Source organism: Python bivittatus, unplaced genomic scaffold (genome assembly GCF_059951505.1).
Source record: "Python bivittatus isolate LINGU-HERP-01145 unplaced genomic scaffold, Pbiv_v1 ctg000480_np1212, whole genome shotgun sequence".
Classification (NCBI taxonomy): Eukaryota; Metazoa; Chordata; class Lepidosauria; order Squamata; family Pythonidae; genus Python; species Python bivittatus.
In genome coordinates this window covers 71,942,877-71,965,965 of record NW_028277075.1, presented here as the reverse complement: position 1 = coordinate 71,965,965, position 23,089 = coordinate 71,942,877, and the positions used below count along the sequence as shown (strand labels likewise).

General features: G+C 41.1%; 2 protein-coding genes across 4 annotated transcripts in view; both read right to left on the bottom strand.

Annotated features, from left to right (window-relative positions):
* Window positions 1-1,180: 1,180 nt before the first annotated feature.
* APLNR (apelin receptor) lies at window positions 1,181-11,297 on the bottom strand. Its single transcript, XM_088146279.1, has one exon. It carries the CDS (start codon window positions 3,761-3,763, stop codon window positions 2,648-2,650), a length of 1,116 nt encoding a protein of 371 aa, XP_088002405.1. The 5' UTR covers window positions 3,764-11,297; the 3' UTR covers window positions 1,181-2,647.
* Window positions 11,298-11,434: 137 nt separating this feature from the next.
* Window positions 11,435-23,089, bottom strand: part of CNOT12 (CCR4-NOT transcription complex subunit 12) — a 30,455-nt gene continuing 18,800 nt past the window's right edge. For 2 of the 3 annotated variants that reach the window (XM_015889330.3, XM_007435479.3), the window contains exons 7-12: window positions 19,969-20,353; window positions 19,657-19,798; window positions 18,284-18,417; window positions 17,834-17,985; window positions 13,588-13,666; window positions 11,435-11,871 (exon numbers count right to left, since the gene is read on the bottom strand). In XM_015889330.3, coding sequence (XP_015744816.2) covers window positions 13,606-13,666; window positions 17,834-17,985; window positions 18,284-18,417; window positions 19,657-19,798; window positions 19,969-20,353 — 874 coding nt within the window. In that variant the 3' untranslated portion in view covers window positions 11,435-11,871; window positions 13,588-13,605. The remainder of the gene's footprint in view (window positions 11,872-13,587; window positions 13,667-17,833; window positions 17,986-18,283; window positions 18,418-19,656; window positions 19,799-19,968; window positions 20,354-23,089) is intronic. The other variant, XM_007435480.3, reaches the window with a different exon arrangement.

The following is a 23,089-nucleotide window of genomic DNA, read 5'->3' as shown; positions in this document are numbered from 1 at the left end:
GTTCCATATTTCTTTTGTCCATCTTCAGATGTTATGCGAAAGATTGTAGCTCAGTAGCAGAAGATATGCTTTGCATACAAGAGGTCCCAGTTGGAGTCCCCAGCATCTCTAGCTGGGGCTGAGAAACAGTCATATCTGTAATCCTGGACAGTTGCCGCCACTCAGTGTGGGCAATACTGTCCTAAATGGATCCACATTCTGAATCAGTATCAGGCAGTTTCCTGTGATCCACCCCAACAGCCAACTCGCTCATCAAAGTGAGATTATATGCATATTAAGGGAATGAAACACTCCTGGACAGGAGATGAAGATTGCTCTGCTCCCATCACAATGGAGATGATATGGGGAAAATTGAAAATGAAGCCCATAGAGCATATTAACAAAAAGAACCAAAACATTATCCAGCTTTTTGTTTTGTATTATGCATATTCATACCTGTACATAAAAAACAGAGGAGTTCAAAGACATTGTGCTGTTGAATATGAAAATTATCTGACTATTCACCTTCCTCACTGAGGGAGGGCACTGTATTCTCTGTTCCTTGTCTGATAGTTTTAGGCCCAATCTATAGCCATACAACATATTACTAGCACCATGTTGAATAGATAAGGAATCCTAAAATCTATCATTTTATGCTATGTTGAAAGCTAAAAAGAGCAAAATAACACATACATGGTCATTTTATACATTCAGTAGAATCAAGAAGTATTTTTTTTTATTGAACTATATCACTTCTGATTGTAGTTGCTTGAATTTAGAGCCTACTGGGTGCCTACAAAGCTAAGGGAAAAGGGTAGAGCTTGTTTTCTGAAATGTTATTTTCTAAATTTGGGAGGACGGTGTTTACTCTCAAGGGAATACTTAAAATTTAAACTTTGTATTTTTACTCTAAAATGGTACAGTCCAAGGCAAACCTTATTTCTTCATTCTTTTACATGTATATGTCATAGTGATGAGTTATAACATGTCCAGCCATGTTTTACTAACTGATAAGAATGTTTTGTTTATCTTGTTTAAAGGAAACTGGCAAATATAATATAAACATACTAAATCTGTAATTCTATCCTAGGACACTCAGATTCAGAATAAATCCTAGAATCTAAAAAGAAAAAAAACTATATGGGGAATAATAATAATAATAGGACAATATGAATGTATTTGAACATCCTAATTGGTTGGGTTTTTTTTTTTTTAATTCAGACAGAATATTTTATTGTTCAAAGCCATTTTCTAGTCTGAAGCACTTCCCTGCAAATTTAATTGCAGCAAAATTTTTACATTAAAAAAGATTTCTGATTTTTAAAAAAATTATGAGTCTATACCAATATAATAGCATCCAGCTTCTTGTCCAGTTTTACACTCCCCCTTAGTTATTAATAATAAAGGATGCACTTTTAAAAGCTATATATAAAAATTCTTAATCAGCAGATCAATTCAGTGAAATCATTGAAACTCAGAGCATTTTGCTGCATGACTTAGAACATAAAACTACTGAATAAAGTGAATAAAATATGGGCAAGTTGAGTTTTAAACCTAATCCTTATAAGGAAAATCCTTTTTTACCAATACAAGCATAATACTGTTTTCCAACCTCTCTTTAGATTGTGCATTAAACAGAAGGAACATTACACATGCCCTTTTATTCTGGGAGAAACCAGCTCCCTCTGAATTGTCAGAAGAAAAAAGAAAGAAAGAAAAAGCAATAGAAAATAAAGCTAGATTTTGCTACTGAACTATTCATGTATTTAAAAAAAAAAAAAGAATAGTTTTGAACTGAGGTGAGTCCTTTACTTGGCAGGAAGGAAGTGGAGGAAAGAAGCAAGAAAAGTGCAATGGATATCTATTTGAAGAAGCTGGCTTCACATGTAGAAAGAAATAGACTTGCAGACTAAATTTTTCTGTCCAGGGTGCCGGTCCTCCGTTGTGATGAATATTAAAACTCGACATTTCTGGAGCTGCAATAATTTCTTCCCATAGGACAAGGAAAATGAAGGAATCAGAAGCGGCCAAGGAACTATGCTTCAAAGTGACTGATAAGAAGATGAAAGAAGCCTGGGGTGGAGAACAGAAGCCTTTCTTAAACAGGAACTCTGGATCAGAGCTGGCTTGAAACACCAGAGAATGACTATAGACAGACCAGATGTGCAGCAAGCTCCCACCTGCATTCCCTTGAAAATGAACCTGCCTGATTTCCTGGGACTTTGTGCATAAGTCTGCTGCTTCCCTGAACATTTCAGAAACCAACTAGAAGTTTTCAAAAGGCTTCAAAGCTCAGGTTGACAAATAACCAGCACAAGCCTCTACAAATTCATCTAGAAATCCATGTAAGTTTCAAACCACCAGCTGTGCATGCAGTATTGTGTTCCAGAACAGAATGTAATGCGTTTTCCCCTCCTAGGATAATCCCTTATATAACATAGACATTGTTACAGTGAATAACCAAGCAAAATACAGAAGGAAGGGATGAATATTGTGTCAGTTAAAACAGACTTACCAGATAAAAAATAAAAAATGCAGCATTAGGAAAAGAAAGAGAATCAGATGATAGAATGATCAAGGCCAGAGAGAGAGAGAGAGAGAGAGAGAGAGAGAGAGAAAGGCTCATTATATGCAAAGTCCATCATGGCTGCTTGACATTATTCCATTTTTACCCATGAAGCAAAGTCTCTTGGCTGTCAGGGCACTGTTTCTCCCGCTCGGGTTCCATGTTCTTCCCTAGATGGTTCTGGCTATGACCAGACGAATAGCTGGCTGACTTGTCTCCTGCAGCTCCAGCCAAATGCCCCGACGTGCAGCAGAGGACAGCCGCACAAGCTTGTCGGAAGCGGGGATCAAAGAAGGCATAGAGGAAAGGATTGAGGCAGCTGTTGACATAGGCCAAGCAGCTGCAGTACGGATGGAGATTGCTCAGAAAAGCATGGAAGCTGCAGGACAAGGGCATCACCTCCCAGTCCATCAGCATGTAGATGGTTTTCACCAAGTGGAAGGGGAGCCAGCAGATGGCAAAAGTGGCCACGAGCACGATGATGATGGTCAGCAGGCGCTTCCGCTTCCTCAGCCCTTCACTGCGCTCCTTTCGGAAGTGGCCTGCAATCGTACGGGCAATGAAGAAGTAGCAAGTCAGCATGATGGCAAAGGGGACCACAAATCCCATCAGGGTGGAGGACAAGCCAAGCCCTGCTTCCCAGGCTGCCTCAGTCTTGTTGGTTGCCACACTTGAATAATCCATGAAACATGTCACTTTGTCATTCCCATTGAGTACTCCAGTCCTCCGGAAAATCATGGCTGGCAAGGCCAAGAGAGCCGCCATGGTCCAGAGCATAATGGTCATTAGAAGTCCACTAGCCTTTGACCTCAGCTTGGCATTGGCTATAGGGCGAACAATAGCCAAGTAGCGGTCAAAGCTGAGCCCTGTGAGACAGAAGACACTGGCATACATATTGACAAAGACCAGGTAGCTGCTGAGTTTGCAGGCAAAAGAGCCAAAAGACCAATGGTAGTCCAGGACCACATAGGTAGCCCATAGTGGCAAAGTGACCACAAAGGTCAGGTCAGCTATTGCCAGGTTTGCAATGAATGTATCTGCTGAGCGTCGCTTTTCTTGTCCTCCCCGGAAAATGGTCCATAGCACCAAACCATTTCCAGTAGTGCCAAGAAAGAAAACAAGCAAATAGATTGAAGGAATGAGGATCTTGGAAGAACTCCAGTCATCATAGTCACATTCGTAGATGACTGAGTGGTTGTCAGTATCACTGCTATCCATTTCTGCTGCAAGAAGAGAAGAATGTCCTCTGAAGAAGTTCTTTTCTGCTCTTGGATTACCCAGATCACTCAGCAGGATAAATCGTGGCAAAGGTCTTGTGTAGAAGGAAGACCAAAAAAAAGTTGCCTGGTCTCTCAGCTCATTTGTGTCTTTCTGTTGCCTCCTTCTTTTCAAAGCTTTAGTCAGATCTGGCCAGTGCCTCCCTCACTCTGTGTCATCTCTCTCACGCACCCACTCACTCCTACTGTTGTAGTTCCTTCCTTTTGACTTGTCTTAAAATCTGTGTATCCCAGCCCCCTTCCCCCAGTCCTCCCCTTGCTTTCACTCAACATCCTTATGCGAATTGGATGAATTGACCCCTGTGGTGCTGGGCAGCTCCATCTGCCATTTGGGTCCTCCCCTTCACAAACCCTCTCTACATGTGCTCTCACCCTAAACTTCTCAGAGCAAGGAAAGGAATGTGGCTTAAGACCTACCAGAGATGCTGGGTGGGTGGCATGGAGTGATAATCAAAATACCATGATTCCCAGATGCCTTGCTAGCCTGATCACTCTTGCCTAAAGAGCATGAGTTTTCCTCAGTTTCAGCAGCATAATGATCTAAGCAAGTATTTTTTCAAAGCAAAACAGCATTGACTTTTAAGTCAGTCCTACTAAGACATTCTGTGATCACATTATGATAGCATACTAAGTGGGGTGCAACAATAAATGTGTTCATAGGTACATGTAAATAAGTTTTTAGTAAGGAAGTTGAAAGATGTTCTGCTAGGCTCCCAGAAAGGCTTTGAAAACTAAGGAGGTGGAGGCAGAGCTGGGAAGAATGTAGTTAAGGTGTTAGACTCCCAGCAAACATCTCAGAGAGAAACATGTGAGAAAAGGGAGATAATTAAATCCTGCTTTGGTCTACAGAGATCATTGCTGGTGAATTGTTGAAACTTTAGATACATGGGGTATTCCTAGAGGGTCCAAATATTCGAAAAGTATTTTGGACTTAGCAGATTTGGGAACTTGTCAAACTGTAGACTAAACTAATTTATATCAATAATGATACTATATATGTATGCTAAAACAGATTATTTTTCTAAAAAGAAGCAAACCTGAATTAAAGTCTTCTGTTTACTTAAAAAACAAAGAAAAGAGATGGTTAGGAATTCATTGTAACTGATCTAAACCTCTGCCATTGCATCTAAAATGCTCTAATACCACTGTAATCCTGGTCACAAAAGAAACTTCTTTGTTGCAGTTCCCACAGAAAACACAGCCTTTATATGAAACACATAATATCAAGAGTAAAGCAGTTTATAAATTAAATAATGAAAACCTTCCAACTGTGCAATGTCTAATAAGACTGCATATTCACTGACGAAAAGTTGTGACTATCTTTATAGTCTGTTAATTTACTTCCTGCAGTTTTAGAATAGAACATTTAGACAATTAACTCTGACATGGCCAAGAAGTCAGATATAGAAACTATGCTAAAGAACAAATTGAAACCAGGCAACATCTGATATCCTAGTATCTACTGGACAGAACCAGACTGTATTTGCTATCTGTCTGTAGAAGATACCACCAGCTCCTTTGAAGTACCTAGTGGTGGCACTGGTAGCCACCTATCTTGCCTTTTGATGGGTTTTATCTGCCTCCCCCCCCCCCTCGGAATATCTGGCTTCCTGGATTAGAAAATGGTTTTGTGCTGACCATAGCCATCTATGGTTTTGGTGTTTAATCTTCTGTTTGTAGCTTAACTGATCATCCTGATAAATTCTGTCAGCTGTCCTGGTCATCATCCATGTGTCTGTGTTTATAACATAAGGAGTTCTGTGCCACAGTATCGTCAGAATAACAAAGTGCCTAGCAAGTCAATCAGCCCTGTCCCAACTCTCTGAAATGTTAGAATTCTCCCTTGGTTAAAAGTAGGAAAAACGAAACATTCCCGAACAACTCCATAATCCTGAATGTGACCTGCATCCTTCAGAGGCCCTAACAATGTTTATAACCCCCTCATTTAGTCTTCACAGAACCCCTGTGAGGCACATTCAGCTGAGAATAAATGAAAGGCAAAAAGTCACCCAGTGGATGAAGGGAGATTTGGACCCTGATCTCCCAAATTCAAGTAAGCACCACTCTATCCTGCCTCTCACAGTCTTCTCTTTGGGATTACTTTAGAAATTAAAGCAAAGTGTGTCTGATTTAAACAAGGACATAATGTACCCAAATCGTACAAAAATCTGTTAAGTAATAGGTAGCAATTCAAATTCTTGAGAACATATGATCAGCCAAAATCCTCAGTGGGACCAACCAAAATGTCAACATAATGAGCAAGTTGTTTTTTTTTTAATTTTCCAATTTTCTTTATCAGAATAAATACAATGCAAAATGCTGGGCAGGAGAAAGCTGGAAAGGTGTAGAAGCCATAAAACCTGCTTTGGTCACCATCTTCAGAAGGAGTACAGGAATTGGTGACAAGTTCACTGAGTTATGCTTTCCTGCCAGATGCTATGTTGGTTTCAGGTTACCAGCAGTGATGTTCGAACAAAAACACACAGTGGCTGATTTGATCACCCATGTTTGAAAAAACAAAATCTAGGACTTCTCTAGGTCTCTCTCAAGCCATAAATGAAATGTACAGGCTGGGTTTAGACATCGTGCCAGGTTAGGATTTCTTTACCCATGGTTTGTTGAATAAACCAGACTTATTCAATGGCTTGGTTCAGACAAGGCACTAAACCATAAGCCATGTTTTACCAATGGTGGCTGGATTTGCCCAACCCACTAAGCTAAAACCAAACAACCTACTTTGGGTATAGCACAATGTGTGGACCCAGTCACAGCTTTCAGCAGCAGCATCTTTTATTCCATCTCACTGAACAGAAGCTGGAAAAAATGGGCTGCATTTATGAAGAGCAGAGAGAGGATCTGTTTGTGCTTGTATGAGGCTCAAAGCACATCTTCCAAATAATTTTTCAAGTGTGCCTGGCCATATTGCTGAATTTTGGATGGATGATCCCAATTCTCTAACTACAATTTACCATTTTTGTGCTGCTTCAGAATATTCAAAGTGCATGCTTTATTTTTGTAGTTCTTAACAAGCCTCTAATGTAGATCAGTGAGCAAAATAGTGTATATACAAGCAGTTCTTTAAAAAGCAGCCTAGTTCTCAAGGATAGGAAATCTGAGGCTGTCTATGACAAATCCTCAGTCTTTGGTATGCCTGGATTGTGCCACCCAAAGCAGCTGGTATATCCCCCAAGTAGAGATTGCTGAAAGTTGGTCAGCATTTTTCCTTTGGTCCATCACCTATTTCTGTCACTTTAAACTCCGTGCTGCAAGTGTGTGATGTAGGAAAAAAATATCTGATAGAGAGGGGGGTGGGGGGAGGAAATGGGATGGAGACAGGAAGGGAAGTCGGGAAAAAAGAAATGGATACTGAGCCCAGCACATAGCAAGCAAAATATTTATAGTCTGTCTCACTGTAACAATAAGGGGATATGAATAGTAGAGGATCCCACTCTGGATGAGGAGTCACTTAAGAGAGTAAGGAAGCTTCTAAAATGCCTGTATCTTCCACTAAGAGCTCAGTAAATCGTGATACAGTTAAGACATTTCATGACAAGCAAGTCATCATCCAGCCGTATTATTCTTTGCAGCAGGGATAGGAAACATACTGTCTTTTAGCTGTCTTAAATTACAACTGTCATAATACAAACCCTTGCCATTGCCCTGCTGGTGGGGATAACAGGAATCTATTAAATACATTACCTGCCTTTCCTCTGAGTGTAAATTAGCAACCATGGGAATCAAGATAGGCTTGACCCTGAGTCTTTTTGGTCCCAGTCTAACACTTGAACCACTGCATGACACACTGAATAGGTGGTCAACCTCATTTTAGCCTATTTTATTAGCCAGTGTGGTGTGCAAAACCACAGGTAAGTCCAGCATAGGACCACAAGCACTGGCTTTTTCCAAATCATATGGAAGGCACCAAATTAAGGATAACAGATTAATGGGAAGTGAAATTCAGTTCAGTATCTGCCTTTGGTGAGGTTAGAACACTAGATGCTCTGCACTGCATAGCAAAGGAGGAAAATGGATGAAACCTTTGAAACAGACAAATTAGACAACAGTGCTCTTGACCTGACCTCATCTTCTTCCTGAGCAGGCTCTAACTAATGGCTTTTTCCAGCTTTTAACATCATGTGACATATGCCAAGAACAGCAGTTTTTATGTCAACAGCAAACTTGCACATAATAATCATTAATAGTCTATGACAGTCATACACAGCTCTTCACAATTACAAAATAAAGGAACATAATATTTGCGCAACATGGAAATGGATTGCTGATTAAGTTTAATTAAATTGATCAGATAGTCACTTCCTGGCAAGCAGGTCAAAATTATGTTTTAATAGCTGATGAAGAGTTGCATACTGTGCATACAGGCAGTTCCTTCAGTGAAATTCTGCTAACCACTTTAGTACACACTAGAACTATTCTAAAGTCCATTGTCAGTTAATACATTATTAGGAGTGTCCAAAATCTGCACCAGCTTATGGAAAAAGTTTAATAATCACTCTTCATCAGAAAAAGAGCTTGAACACTTTCTCAAAATGATGGCTTCACATCCTTTTTATAGACTAGCAGAATATATGTGATGCGTAAGCCACACTGATGGAATTTTTGGAGCTTTTTAGTTCACTTGTGATAGCATTCTTAGTGTAAATTGAATATGTAAGGTTGTGTGACTGTGTCTGTGTTTAAAAAAGCCTATTTCTTATGAAGCCACTTTAATACCAAATAGCATATAAAAGTTATGTAGAAGAGATGTGTAGTGTGTTTTCCAGTGATGAGACCAGAAATTCCAGTGCCCAGCAATATCATGCTTCCATATGGTCATATCAGTGATGACATTTCTTTTATCTGGAGATCCCTGCAGTATTCTGGCATGAACCCTGAAGGAAACTCTGTGGAGCAAATGCACAAGACTGGAGACAGAAAATGTCAAATAGAACTCTTAAATCTATACAGCATTTTTCATAAGTACCCCCTGGAAGGTAGGAAATAGTAATGATAGGACTTTAGTAGCATCCAAAAAGCTAACATAACAATTATAAATCTTGTGAGTTTTATTAAGTTATGAGTTGCCCAAATGGAGAAAACAATAATATTCCTTAAATACCGCAAATTGAGGCTTTGTGGGTAATTCCTGTTGTTAACTATAAATGGAAACATTGAGATGGATGGAGATATAAGGTCAATGCAGACAAATTTAAGTCAGGCATAGTTGCTTGGGATTTGCCATTAGCTTTGGGATGAACAATGAAGACATGGATTCTGAAATTACCCACATTTCTCTTCAGCCACGTAATCTTGTAGCTTGAATATGGGACTATCATTCCCTTGCTTCCTGACCACTGCATTTGCAATTTATCATCTGGAAGCCTCAGGTTCCCTGCTAATATGCTATTAACACTTCAGCTTAATTCTGGAACTTGCTGTTATTTTGGTGCCTAGCACAAGACATAACAGAATCACGTTGGCAGATATCTTCTATTTAAAACCAGAGATTTAGGCTGTTGCTGCTAGCCTTTTTTATTTTCTACAGGAGACCTCCTTTTACTCTCACTGCTAATTTGTCCATTTGCATCCCCTACACACAGAGCAAGACTTACTTGCTGTTAGTTTAGCAAGTACGGCAGTGGCCTCTGGCGATTGAAATAAGAGTTGCAGGCCAAGCCTGCATCCCAAGGAAAGCCGTGAGATCCTGCAGAAGGGTACCCTACCCCATCTTCAATTAAAATTAAGGGCAAAACAATTACATGTCCAGAAACAAACGTATCTCCTAGCTGTATTTCTGTCCTTCTTTTAACAGATGACACTTAGAACTGCTGATGTACAAGGGTCAGAGTTCAGTATTCTTCATTGCAGCCATCAAGCTGGCTGATTGAGTCAGAGTGAACACAAGCGTCTTTTTAAAAACCACACCATAGGGACCCTGTTTGCATCCTTAATCAGGAGAGTATGCTCTGTTGATCCTGCCTATTCCCACGAAGCACAGCAGCACTAAGTACTCCCAATTTAGGAGCTCACATAAGCACACATTGACTGAGGAAAAGGAACAGGATTTTGTAAAATGTACAATTACGTTTTAAAGTCAGTTAACATGCACACACTGAGGACGTGGTTTGTTATGGAATGTAATATATCAAGATCCTGATTATATCATGACTATGGAATCACATTCCTGGATAAAAATCCAGGAAACGCACAGGAAAGTCAGTGTTAAAATAGTGCATACAAATGCACATTTTAAAAATGTGTCCATCACACGTACTTACCAGCAATTCCTTGGCTGATTCAACCACAAGACTTGTCCCTCATACCATGCTACTTGAATTAAACACATATTGTGTATCTATCCATGGACTGTGTATCTATCCATGAACCCATCTGCAGTGTTGCTTGCTTATTTAAGGAATCAAGCACCTGTTCATTTAAGTACTTTATTGAATAAATATTATGAATAAACAATCAGGTGCTTAATCAAAATTTAACCTAGCAAAGCTCAGGAATCTACAAGGCCCAGATCTTTTATGACCTTAGCCCAAAGAAGGATTACTCATAGATAATGGAATTTGCAGGGAGGAAAGAAAACTTGCAATGTGGAGTACCCCAGGGTTGTACCAGCCAGTCAGCCACACCTCCTTCCAGTGTAATCAAATCCATTCCACCTCCAGAAAGCAATTAATAGTCCATGCTCAAACCTCAGCAGAGTTTCCTCCATTTTAGGCTTTTTAATTTACTAAACTTTTTAGATTTCTGCAAAGCCCTGGGTTTCTGTAAGACTGCTTAGACGTCCCTCCAGTGCAAGTAAGATATCCTTTTGGCTATCCAAAATTCTTGGAGAATGAGTCTGCTTGGCCATGAAGTTCCCTGGGTGCATCTGCATCCCCCAGACCTCCAGCCAGCACCCAAATTATAACTCCAATCTTATTTGTAGCAAATTCAGATCAATCCAAGATCTTGTGGCAAACAGAGATCTCAAAGATTTATTTTAGATGTCTTCTACCTATAAAGTTTTTTTTTTCTTTCCTTGGATGTATGAGTGTGTGTCAAGTTGTATGTATGCATAAATGAGGATGGGGGATGATGTGTGAAATAGTGTACATCCATTATTTTGGGGGCAGGAGGAGATTGTGTTTCTGGGTCTACATGTACATATTTGGGAGAAGAGGGTGACTGAGAATGTGGGTGTGTACAAACATTCACATAAGCGCATGCAGGTGCCCTCGGGCTTCAAAAAGAACAGGAAGAAAGTATGTAGATGATAGAGAGGGTAACAATTCTTGTTATGTACTTCTACGTCCTTCAAATGCCTGCAAGAAGTACGTCAATCTCCTCCCAGACCAAATATTCACTATACTGAAAGCTGTTCAGTGAATCAAATAACATTCCTCCTAAATTCCCAACAACCAAAACAACAGCCCATGTGCTTTAAGAACATAAAAACTCTACAGAAGAGCAGACCGTTTCATCCACAAAAGCAAAACATCCCTCCACCAGCATTTTGCTATAACCTTGTAGGCTGCCCAGCTCCGGACTATGTTGCCAAGTAACAAGGTTGGCTCTGGAGACAGATCAGAGGATTACATTTAAGCAAATACGACAGCAGGGCCTTCGTAGCCATAAAACCTTTATTTGTTTCAAGTGACTGAAGGGGAAAAAATCCATTCCTCTTTGTCTGAAATGCATTATATGGCAGCAGAGAGAGCGAAAGCCTCACTTCCTTGTCTTGCCTCCCTATCTTAGTGTGAAAGAAAAGGGGCTAGTGCCAAGCATTTTTGATTACAAAAAAAAATTCATAAAATTGTATGGCGCACAAGAAGGGGGAGGAAAGAGGAAACGGGAAATATAATGGCAGAGAGAATTGACCGCCATATGCATGAGTGAGTGAATGTGATACAAAGTGCATAAATGTGCTTCATCTTCCCTCTCCCCACAAATCCCTTCCCTCCCCCAAATCCCTCCAAGTTGTTAGATGGGGACTGTGTCTCTAACCCATAAAAAGCTGATCGGAACATCTGCTAAGGCCCCAGAAGTAGGAGAGCATATCTGCAACAAAAAGATGACAAAAATTACAAAAATTGGCAGGGGTGACTGCTGAAGCACCAGACCCCACCTACACAATTGTGTCTTGTTACTTGACTCCAGTTTGTGGGCAAATGTTTAGTCTCCCGTCAAGTCAGCACACTCCTTGGAAGATCGTAATTGAAGCAAAGTGACTTTCCTAAACTCTCCAGCTGTGCATCATGTCAGATCCCCTGTCAAGTGCATTTGGGATGAGAGCTTCTAGGGAAAAAAGCTCCCCCCCGCCCGCAATAAAATCATTTAAATCAAGGGCTAGTGCTTGTTTCAGACCTGGCTATCCCCACCCCCAATCTCAAAAGATTTTAGCACAAGACCACTCATCTCCAGCTGAAATTACTGACATCTTGTGAGCTCTTGGCATTCTCATTCAAGGTCCAATGGGACTTTGGTAATATTTTATTGCTATTATTATTATTATGGTTGGTCACACAGTCAGCCAGATGTTTAGCCTGGAATTGGCATTTTTATTCACCTATTGAGTCCTTCCCAAGGACCTGGGATAGGCAGATGTTGCATCTCACACCGCCCAAAGGAAGGGCAAGTAAAATACAGGATTATCCATCAGGTCACTGTGCACCGGGGGACATTATCCATGCATTTCCGTGGATGGGAATGATACTGTAATAACTGCATAAACTAGCAGAATGCTGATTGCTGCAGAACTATTTCCAAGCACCTCTCCTTTGGGTCACATCATACTGACGAGATCCAGGATGTGTTTTCACCCAGGTTATTCACAAAGAAAACTCACAGAGTGTCTGTAAGTGTCACCCTGACTCAATTCTGCCATGATATAGATACTGATATCTGGCTGTTGGTTAAAAAAAAAAAACTGAGGCTGCTCTGTGGTGCCTGGCTGCAGAGATTCAAACAAGCAAGAGCAAGAACATAATGAATCTGGAGAGTAATATATCTATTTAGGATGCAGGAGAGCCATCCTAGGCACAGCTGCAACGCATATCTAAAATAATTTACTAATGCAGTCTCCTTCCATTCATGCAACTCTAAGAAAAGTTTTGTCCTCTAGTAATGCTGGGCAGAATGAGAACTAGAACGAAAAATTAACAGAACTATATGGGAACCCAATCTCACAGAACTGTTTTAGTAAAAGCCAAAGGAAAATATAGGCAGTGGAATGTTTTGGCCAGAAAGATAGCTCAGATCTTCAAAGGAATGGGATCAGCCAGTGACAGCACAGAAACAAGCCCAATCCACATTGCTACGTTACATCAGAGGATGCCACTGTTCCCCCAGCATCCGTTCACGAAAAAGTTAAGCCAAGCGCAATCTCAGCTGCAAATGTACTTCAAGTCAGACTGTGATGAAGCACATGGAGGAGATAATTTAGGATATATGGATAATGTCAATTCAGAAATCAGACAGACAGACACTCTGATGATTCCTTCCAAACTGGACAGCTATGAGGAATGTGGCAGTTGAAATGCCTGATCCTCCTTGGAGGGAGCAATTCTGAGGTCTTAGAGCAGCCATAAGCATCTTGCTGTGGGAACGCTGGCCCAGCTGCCAAATTCCACAAACTTTATTTGCAGCTGCAGAACCAAAAAGCCCAAATGTGCTGTATGGAGCACATTTAGCATTTGTTTCCACTGCACAAATACAGGATCAGATGCCTGTTTGGGAAGCCAGACTCAAACCCCCTGTCCGAGAGAAGATACTTGCCTGAAGGTTGGTTGGATTTCAACTTTTCTTCTTTTTCAGCTTCAGAACCTGCAGCCAGTTGGGTGAGGAGGTTTCTGACCTGAAGAACCAGAAAATGGTTAAAAAGTAAAAGAGTAGAAAAGAACTAAGGGCCAAGACGTGAATGTGATGTTGAATTATATTCTAAAAATTTAGAACCCATCAAAGAGTGAAGGACCTGATTGATCATTCATGGGCAGCAGTTAAGAAGATTCTTTGATTCTGCTGGAAAGACTTTAGGCTACTTGACTTAAAATCCTGGACAGAAGATACATCCTAATTAATTAAAATTAATTTATTGTTAAGGATTTAAATATTGTCATATATTTGCTTTAGTTATATGCTATTCTTTATTTTAATTTTCGTTATATTCCGGTTTATTTCATTTTGTTCTCTGTATTATTCTTTATCATTTTACTTGGTTATTATTTTCTTTTTCTCTTCTGTTACTGATAGAAAATAAAAATAATTAACACAAAAGTAATAGGGTGGCACTGTGGTATACGGAAGGAAAACAGATCCTATAATCCAGAGGCAAACCTGAGCATGTATAGATTTCCCTTTTCCCCCAACATACACACACAAATGGACACTCCACTCCACTCTACCCCACCTCTCCTCTCTTCAGAAAAGAAACAGTTTTTTAAATACTGACCAAGTAGCCAAGAAGAACCTCTAGAAAGAACAATCAGTATGTCAACTATGCAGACATACTAGTGTAGACTGAACAAAAATATGGTAACATTCATATCTATTTCTTTTCCACCTCTGTTTACTAAAGCATACTGAAGAGATTCACAATAAAGCCCAATATAATAATAAAATACAAACCATAAACAGAAATCAATAAAAGAAATAAAAGCAACAACAACTTAATGAAAAACTAATTTGTGAATGTTCTGTAAAGCAATCTATCTTCTGAAAGGTAGACGACAAAGAAACCAAGCACACACTTTGAGGGCTCATCCACACTTTTTTTTTTTTTTGGTGGCTTCAAGTCAGTGTTGACCCCTGGCAACTGCCTAGACAAATCCCTGCAGTTTTTGTGGCAAGGTTTTTCATAAGTGGTTTGCCATTGCCTGCTTCCTAGGGCTGAGAGAGAGGGACTGGCCCAAGGGGGCCCAGCTAGCTTCATGCCCAAGACCGGACTAGAATTTGCAGTCTTCCAGTTTCTAGCCTGGTGCCTTAACCATACACCAAACTGGCTCCGCGCATTATTGGCCTGCAAACCATTTCTCAAGGACAGGAATGAACAATGTCAATCTCAACCCCTGCCCAGCTCTCCCTAAAGGCAAACACTGCCTGTCTTGTCTTGCTCTGCATCAAAAGGAGTGTTTTCAGAAGCGTCGCTGTGTTGTCTGTCTGCTGTGCTTCAGCTCACTGTGGGTAAATGCTGCCACTTTAATTTTACTGTGGCAGGAACACTACCTTCACTGCAGTCACTGATTCTGCCCTCTACACCCATTTCATCCTGAGCTGCTGACCTACCAGCTCCCTCTTGAAAGTACCTTCCCATGCTGGACTGGTGTTTGTATGCTTGCTGTTTGTCTGACCAGTGGACTTGAAAATGATGAATCTCTGATTTTTTTTTTTTACTTTGTTTCATTGGTTCAGCAATGGACCAGTAAAATGACAACAGTTCTGCCAGTTTCCCCTTCCAGCCCAAATGACAGGAAGTATGATAAAGCTTGGGAAAGGGACAGAGAAAAGGAGAATCATTAGGTAAAGTTGAGAGAAGAAAGATGGAAAAAATAAATGAAAAGATATGGTTATAAAGCAAAATAGCTGCCAGATTCTGAACAATGAGAAATAAAATAATTTTAAGGGATGGGATTTGTGCTGTGCAACTAGAGGCAACAATCTGAAATCACCATTGTTATGCACTGCAGATTATCACAACAGGATTGGATTTTCAGCAGAAACACTGTCCAAATGGCAAATCTCTAAAATCCCAAACTTTGGTACTCCGCTAAAGATACTGTCAGGCCTCTCAAGGGCTTATAACTTGCAAAAAATCTTTTCTAAAGGGCGAGCACAGTGAGGGAAACCTATCACAGGAAGGTGCAGCATTGGAAATGATTGGGTGGATCCATGTTCTCTATTCAAAACAATAAACTTAATCCCCTAAAACAAAAGTCCAAGAGGTATTTCAGCATGGGTGGCAGGAGAACAGCAAGAGAGAGAGTGGGAGCAAACAGCTTCTTTGCTGCCAGTTCTCTGATCACTCCATGGGATCAACAAAGTAATGTTGGAAGACTTGCTTCAACCTTCTTTCCCCAGGGCAAGAAAAGCAGAGGAGAGAGAAGGGGGCACAGCTCTCTTCTCATTCCACCTCCTCTCTTGCCTGGTGGCAGGAGAAGCAGGGGGAGAGAAAGGGAAGTGGGGGAGAAGAATGGTTCCTTTGATCCCAGTTCTGCAATCACTGTGCAAGGTTGGAGAACTGGCAGTGGAAGCACAGGTCTTCTTGGCTAATAACCCAGATAAAAGGAAATGTTCCTGCCTCTTCCCTCTGGGCTCTCTTTTTTGTTGCTGAGGCAGAGAAGGAGCTGGCAGTGCTCCTCTTTAAGCTGGCAGAGTTTTCTGCCAGCACCCATATTGGATAGTGGCACGTTAGTGAGAAAAGCCCCCAGGCAGGCACCCAACAGAGAAGACCCACTCTGTCTTTCTTGTGCTCTCAGACAACCAAAGAATACTGAAAGGATCTCTGTGGTGGAACAGAAAGTCTGAGAAAGTTCAGATGGAGAATGTCTTTCTACAAATGTATATATTGCTCCATTCAATTTCAGCACTTTCATCGTAAGCTATCATAGAATTTTTAGACAGAGAATAGGCAATTGCAGGGTTTGTGCAGATTTAAAAAGGAAGAAACGTACATGAAGCTATTGGTTCTAAAACTATCTATGAATGCCACTCTCTCTAATATAGAAGGGCAACCTTTGTTTTTTTCCTCATATGAAGGTCATGTTCCCTTAAGAAAAAGTCCAACAGTGGGCAGGGCTAAAATTTAAAACACATACACAATCTACTTACTCAATTAAACATTAATAAACTGAACATACTCAAATATGACTAATGGGTACAGCTGAGTTTCATTAAAAAGTCTCACCAAACAGTCTTCAAACACCTGAAACTAAGCAATAATAGATACACAATGCATTTGGATTGAGTAGGTGTTTCAAAAGTGGAATATTCTCAACTCAGCACTCTAGTGATTTCATTACATTCCAATCACCTTGCCTTTTCCCCTGGCATTTGGGAGCTCATTCATTCTTCATTAGACTATTTTCAAGATTTTTTTTAACACTTGTATTTCTGTGTGTGGTCCCTCTGTAAACCCTCTGTAAAAGATGGGTTTCTCAGAATCATTAAAGATATTTCCCCTGATGTGCATATAGTAGAGCTCTGGATATAAAAGCAATGAAGTTGATGAACTGATCAGAAGCATTACCCAATTCCTCTACAGGACACAATTAAGCCTATGCACCAATTCTGCTAAATCTGAGAGAGTTCAATCTAAATTTCTAAAGCAGCTTTTTTCAGGTTGCTCAGTGCATTTCCGTATGACATTCAATATAGAACCAGGGCTGAATAAGGTAGGACCAGAGTATGGATAAGCTAAATCAGCAGCAGCAGCAGCAGCAGCTAAAATTAATTTTTCTTCGACGAGGTTTGGGCCCTCAAACTCTGGCCAATAGCTAACAATAGTGCTAGAAATGTGGCATTTATTGACAAACTGCACCACTATGAATATGCTTCTGAGGTGGTGCTGGCCTTGAACTAAGAGCAAGACATTGCAAAGCTTAAGCAAAGAATTCCAGACATGGAATTCCAAGCTGAATGTAGTCAAATTTCTACAAGGACTGAGCTAGGAAACTATAAGAAAAAGTTCCTGAAAACACACATGGATCACAAATACCACAGGGATTTCAAGCTAATATAATGTGATGCCCTTAGCTTCAGTAGTTCTCAAAGGTAGGTTCAAAAAAATCCCTTTGGTGGAAGGACTCTGCCCTTGCAAAAGGTGCCACTGAGTCACTGGCTCAAGTCCGACCCTAGGGTGAAATCTAGAGAGAGACCCATTCCCTGCACAGCCAGAGTTCTATGTTCATCACCTGCTGTCAGCAAGGATCCTAGAATAATGCCCACCGAAGCCAAATTTGCTTCTATAGCCTCCAAGATTCCTTCACCTGCAATTCTCCAGCCACACCACCTGTACAACCATACCTACCCTGAGGATTTCTCTGGCTTAGGTGGCAGCACCAGAGGCTTCCCACTGGCACTGCCAATCTTGCATGATTTAGAACGGTGTACAGCAGCCTCCTTTACTTCACTTTGTGGATCCCCTTCTTCAGCAGAGCGGTTTCTCCCTCGCAATTTAGCCTATGGTCAAGAGCAAAAGAATTACAAGCAGGCCCCTAGCAAGGCCCCTTGCCTTTGCTTACAAGCTAACCCATACTTACTCTCCCAGATCTTCATTAGTATCCTCTTGCTTTCATTACACTTTATCATCAGATTTAGGAGATCAGATGCGTGGGTCCCTTTTGTACCTTAATCTCCCACACCCACAGGCAAACTGGATTTCAGCTTGGGATGATCTTAACAATCCAGTTTCCAGAAACCAATCTGACAGTCCATCCTAATTTCTTCTGTTTTATCCTCACTTCCTTTTACAGCTTACCTTCAAAGCTGAAGGACTGAGGCCTGGGAAGAGGGGTACTTTTACCCCCTTGGACAATGGAGAGCTTCGTGACTTTTTGCTCTTTGACTCCTCGTGCGCTTCTTCATCAGAGGCCGTAGAAACTAACTGGGGCTCTGAGGAGGGGCAGGGAGAGAAAATCCACAAAATGAATGCATGATGAAGTACAACTCCTAAAGCCAAAATAATGCTAGGCAACTTGGAAAAACTTTGGAGCCTATAATAAGGGCTCAAAGCATTCAACTGAACTGCATATTATTTCAAGTTTTATTCCCCACCTCCAATTCTCCTCTATTAATTTTTAGACTGTAAGATCATTAGGGAAAAGACCTGCCTTCATGGACTCCTTAAAATATCAAATACAGTGATGACATTAGAAAAAAATAGATTTCAGAAGTTCATTAAATTATTATTATTTTTTTTTTTTTTGTCTGCGCTCAGTCATGGCTGACCCTGCAGTGACTGCTTTTTGGACAAGTCCTTTGCAGTTTTCAAGGCAACTGTTTTCGGAAGTGGTTTGCCAGAGCCTCCTTCCTAGGGCAGAGCCCAGCTGGCGAGCGCAGGAGGCGGGGTTTCCGTTGCTTAGCGCCCTTTTCGGGCGCACGCGGTTTTTCGCGCTTACCGGCAACTACTCCCCACTCCTTTTTTTGCAAGGCACCGCGCCAGCATTTTTCCTCCCACCGGAGTGAGAGTCCCCATTTATCTACTCACGTAAGTTTTCGAACTGTTGGGTTGACAGGAACTGGGGGGAGGAAACAGGAGCTCACCCTGTTTAACGCGAAGGCTGGACTCGAACCGCCGAAGCGTCAGCCATTTCTGGCCGGCAACTTTCGGCGTCATTAAGCCGCTGCGCCACCGCGTCCCCATTAAATTATTAATAATGAACTATGATTGGTAAGTTCTGACTTAGGGCAAAGTATGGGTGGTAAGTTTCTTTTGAAGACAGGTAAATCCATAACTGTTAACTGTAAGGGTATGTGGGAATGACCTTGGGAGACAGGAAGAGTAGGCAAAGGTCAGATAAGAGGCAGCTGAGTCCACAGAAGAAATGGAGATGCGGCGAACATCTCAGAAAGGGCCCTCCCTAGTTTCTTGGACTGAAAAGGCAAGCGGGGAGAGATGTATTTTCAGACTTGCAAGATTCTGTTAATCTAACCTTACAATAAAGATAGAGCTAGTACTCCCTGGTGTGCTTCTCATCTGGACTATCTCACAAGGCTGACGTAAACATACACAAGAGCTTCAAAGGAACATGTTGCACAAAAATGACAGACCCAAGCAAAGCACATAGACACAACACATAATACTGATAACAGAAGTCAGTAATTCATGCCAAGACCAATCTAGCACCTTACCTGTAGAATCTCTGAACATCCAACTGTTCCTGTCATTCTCTAACAGAGTACCTCCTGCTCGGGTGATTGGGGCCCGATGACCCCGCTTGCGACCCAAATTTGCACGGTCACGGTGTGCAGTATTATCGAGAATTTCTGTATCCTGAAAGGATATAGAAGTCAGAACACCATATATTCTTAATATAATGTTATTTAGGACCTACTTACTAAATTACTACTATTATCCCAACTCCCACATTGCTGCAGCAGTGTTACCATAGATCCTTCTTATCTTTCAAGTGCCATCGCAGGAACATCCCTGGTAGTACTTACCTCCAAGAAGATGAAATGTTCTTTTGTCAATGCTCCAGCCCCCTCTGAAGTATAATCATCCTGGGAAATAGGTTGCGTGGCTTGACTTCTGTTTTGCTTTACAGGCAGCTGACTCCCATTTCCACTATTCAACTGGCTGTCCTCACCATCAATATCAGACAAAACCTCTCCTACATCCTCCAATGGGAATGGAGATGGCCTGATCTTTTCAGCTGCTGGCACCAGCTCACTGGGCAAGTCACTCAGCCTCCTCTCCTCTTCTGAATGGCAGCTATGGAAGGAGGCAGGCCTCTTCTGCTGGACTTCTGGTCTGTTGGCACTACTGGAAACCATTCCTTCCAGCAGGCAGCTGGGACTGGACAGGCGCTGAGTACGGCATTTTCTGCTTCAGTTTGAGATGAAGAGACAAAGTAGAATTCTTAACAGGGTTTCACCATTTTATCAGTTTGCTGTACTTGCTTCTCTGCCACCAGTGTGTCCCCAGTTCAGCTACTCCCTTTTAAAAAACTTTTCTCACTGTATGAGAGTAATAAAAATGTATGAAGGGCTGGGCTGTACAGTCAAAGGGAGAGTGAGGACTTTCCAGATATAATAAAGAGATATGGAGAAGTGGACAAGATTCAAGAGAGGATTCAAACGTACTCTCATCAATAAAAAAGCAGCATAAACATATTGGATATGAATCATTATAAAAAACACAAAACCTCTATGAGGCTGTACCACTTCAAAATGCAGGTAAGATTCACCAGATCCAAGACAACTAAATATTACACAGAAGGCAGATGAAAAGAAAAATGTGTACTGCATCGTTAATCTCAAACGAAATATAATAGGTAGTGATTTCAGAAGTGTGACTTCCACAGTGAACTGTAACTACAACACCAATCCCCTTGATGCATAGTTTGTAACCGACTAGCTTGCAAGATGCTGGCTTAAAGCCATCTTGACTTTTTTTCCCCAGGACAGCCAAACCATAGACACCTCTGAAACATACACAAAATTGTAAGTCCTCACTCTATTGAATGGGGCTGCAACCCTAAACTCTTTAACTTCACTGGGCTCCCAAACAGCCATGTGCTACAAGAACCATTTGTTTAATGGTGATAGCATTTCATGCTATCAGAGTTTCATTTAATATTCAGCCCCATTCTAGGTGAGGAGAAGGTGAAAATAACAATGGTTAGGGAATGCTGTACTGAAATAAAGGTCAGAGTTCAGGAAGCCCTAATTATGTAGTTAGAATAAAGTTTGCAAAACAGATGCATGTCTATACTTTATGTTGACTATGGAGTTTAGAATTTTTTACAGTACTCAGATGCTTTGGTTGGATGGCGAACGGAAGGCAAGCTGCACAAATAAAATGAAAAGGTGGAGAAATAAAAGACAAGGATTTTTTTTTTTCAGAGAAGTATTTACGCTGAATAAACTACTATCACCTTTAACTATGGAAAGGCTCTGAATCTTTCTGAGGATTTTAGAGGCTTTGCCCAAACAAATACCAAGAAAGAGATTATCAGCATGCACAGCTATTTCAGGCAACGGTCCATTTTTTAGCATTTGCTACTTTAGGTTGACAGTCTTTGGTTTCTTACCTGAATGTATAGAATCAGTTCAAAAATCCGTTGTGTAGCTAGAATATAGAATCACTGCAACTAAATTGCAAGGAAGTTTTGGTTTGGAAGCAAACGGTACACAAGAGGAGCCAAGAGCAATGAAATGGGGCTCTGCAGCATGTCAGCTTCAATCCCACGCTCCAAAGCACCTTTCTGGAATCAAATACAAAGCACTGCACAGCTCCACAATGACGGATGCGCGTGACCTCACAAAAAGGAGCCATATCCCTCTTCGCCAAAATTTCCTCGGTGACCTCAGGACAGTCATCTCTCACCTTAATATACCTCAAAAGGCTGATGCACGGATGAAAGAGGATGAATCCCATGTACCCCTTATACCAGTGTTGTCCAAACTTGGCCACTTTACGATGAGTGGACTTCAACTCCCAGAATTCCCCAGCCAGCCAGCTGGCTGGGGAATTCTGGGAGTTGAAGTCCACTCATCTTAAAGTGGCCAAGTTTGGACAACACTGCCTTATACAATTGTAGTTCACACTAGATTCTGTATCAGAAGTTGTATTCTCTACTTACGGGAGATGCTTCGTGTCCCGTGCTTGTAAGACATTATGAAGGGATTCTTACAATATAAAAGGCAGGAACCTACATTTGTCCATTGCTTGATGGCTAACTGATTCCATGTCTTTATGCAGTAGAGGGTCTCTTTGCCATACACTCCTTTAACAGCAGGTCTAATAAACAAGTGAAAGCCTGGCAGATCCCAGGCACGCAACACCAAGTTTGGCATAATAGATAACGTAGCCCTGAGGCAGTTCGGGATTCTCCTTTCTATAGGTTAATATGCTCTTAATAATCCAATTATACAAATCCTTAAAATATATACCATATTTTTCCGACTATAAGACGATACTTTTTTCTAAAATCCTTACCCTAAAAACTGAAGGGCGTCTTATTCAAGGAAGTCAGCCGAGAATCGCGCGGCTGCAAAACTGCCCATACTTTGTTTCTGCAGAGAGGCTTCCTCCTATTGCTAGCCTCCAATCACGAGTGAAATAGCTTGTCTCCCGAACAGACTTCCTCCAATCAGGAGCCTGATGTAACTGACGTCAGCTGATGCTGAACAAACCAATTAGAGGAAGGCTGTTTGCAGAGACGAGCTATTGGCAGTTTCACTCGTGCTTGAATGTAATCAGTTATGCAAAAGAGCCTGGAAATAGAGCTGCAGGGAGACGGTTTGGGCCTCCTCCCACCGACTGTATCAGGTAAATGTTAACTAATTACTAAATAAAAATGTGTTCTGCACTGCCTTTAAAATGTTGATTTTTTAATTTTGGGTTGGAAAAGTGGGGGTCATCTTGTACATGGGGGCGTCTTATTGTCGGAAAAATACGGTACTTTGGCGATAAACGAAACAAAGCAACAGAAGCTGAATTATCAGCTTGTTAAAAAACAAATATCTTCATCTATCAAAAAAGCCCAGCAAATCCCATTCACAAAGGGAATGGTTAATTATCATGTTTCATAGCATGTAAAATGTCTATCCTTAGGAC

What these genes read in the sequence shown, in the direction of transcription:
- APLNR (XM_088146279.1), bottom strand. Translation starts at nt 3,763, where the DNA reads ATGGATAGCAGTGATACTGACAACCACTCAGTCATCTACGAATGTGAC.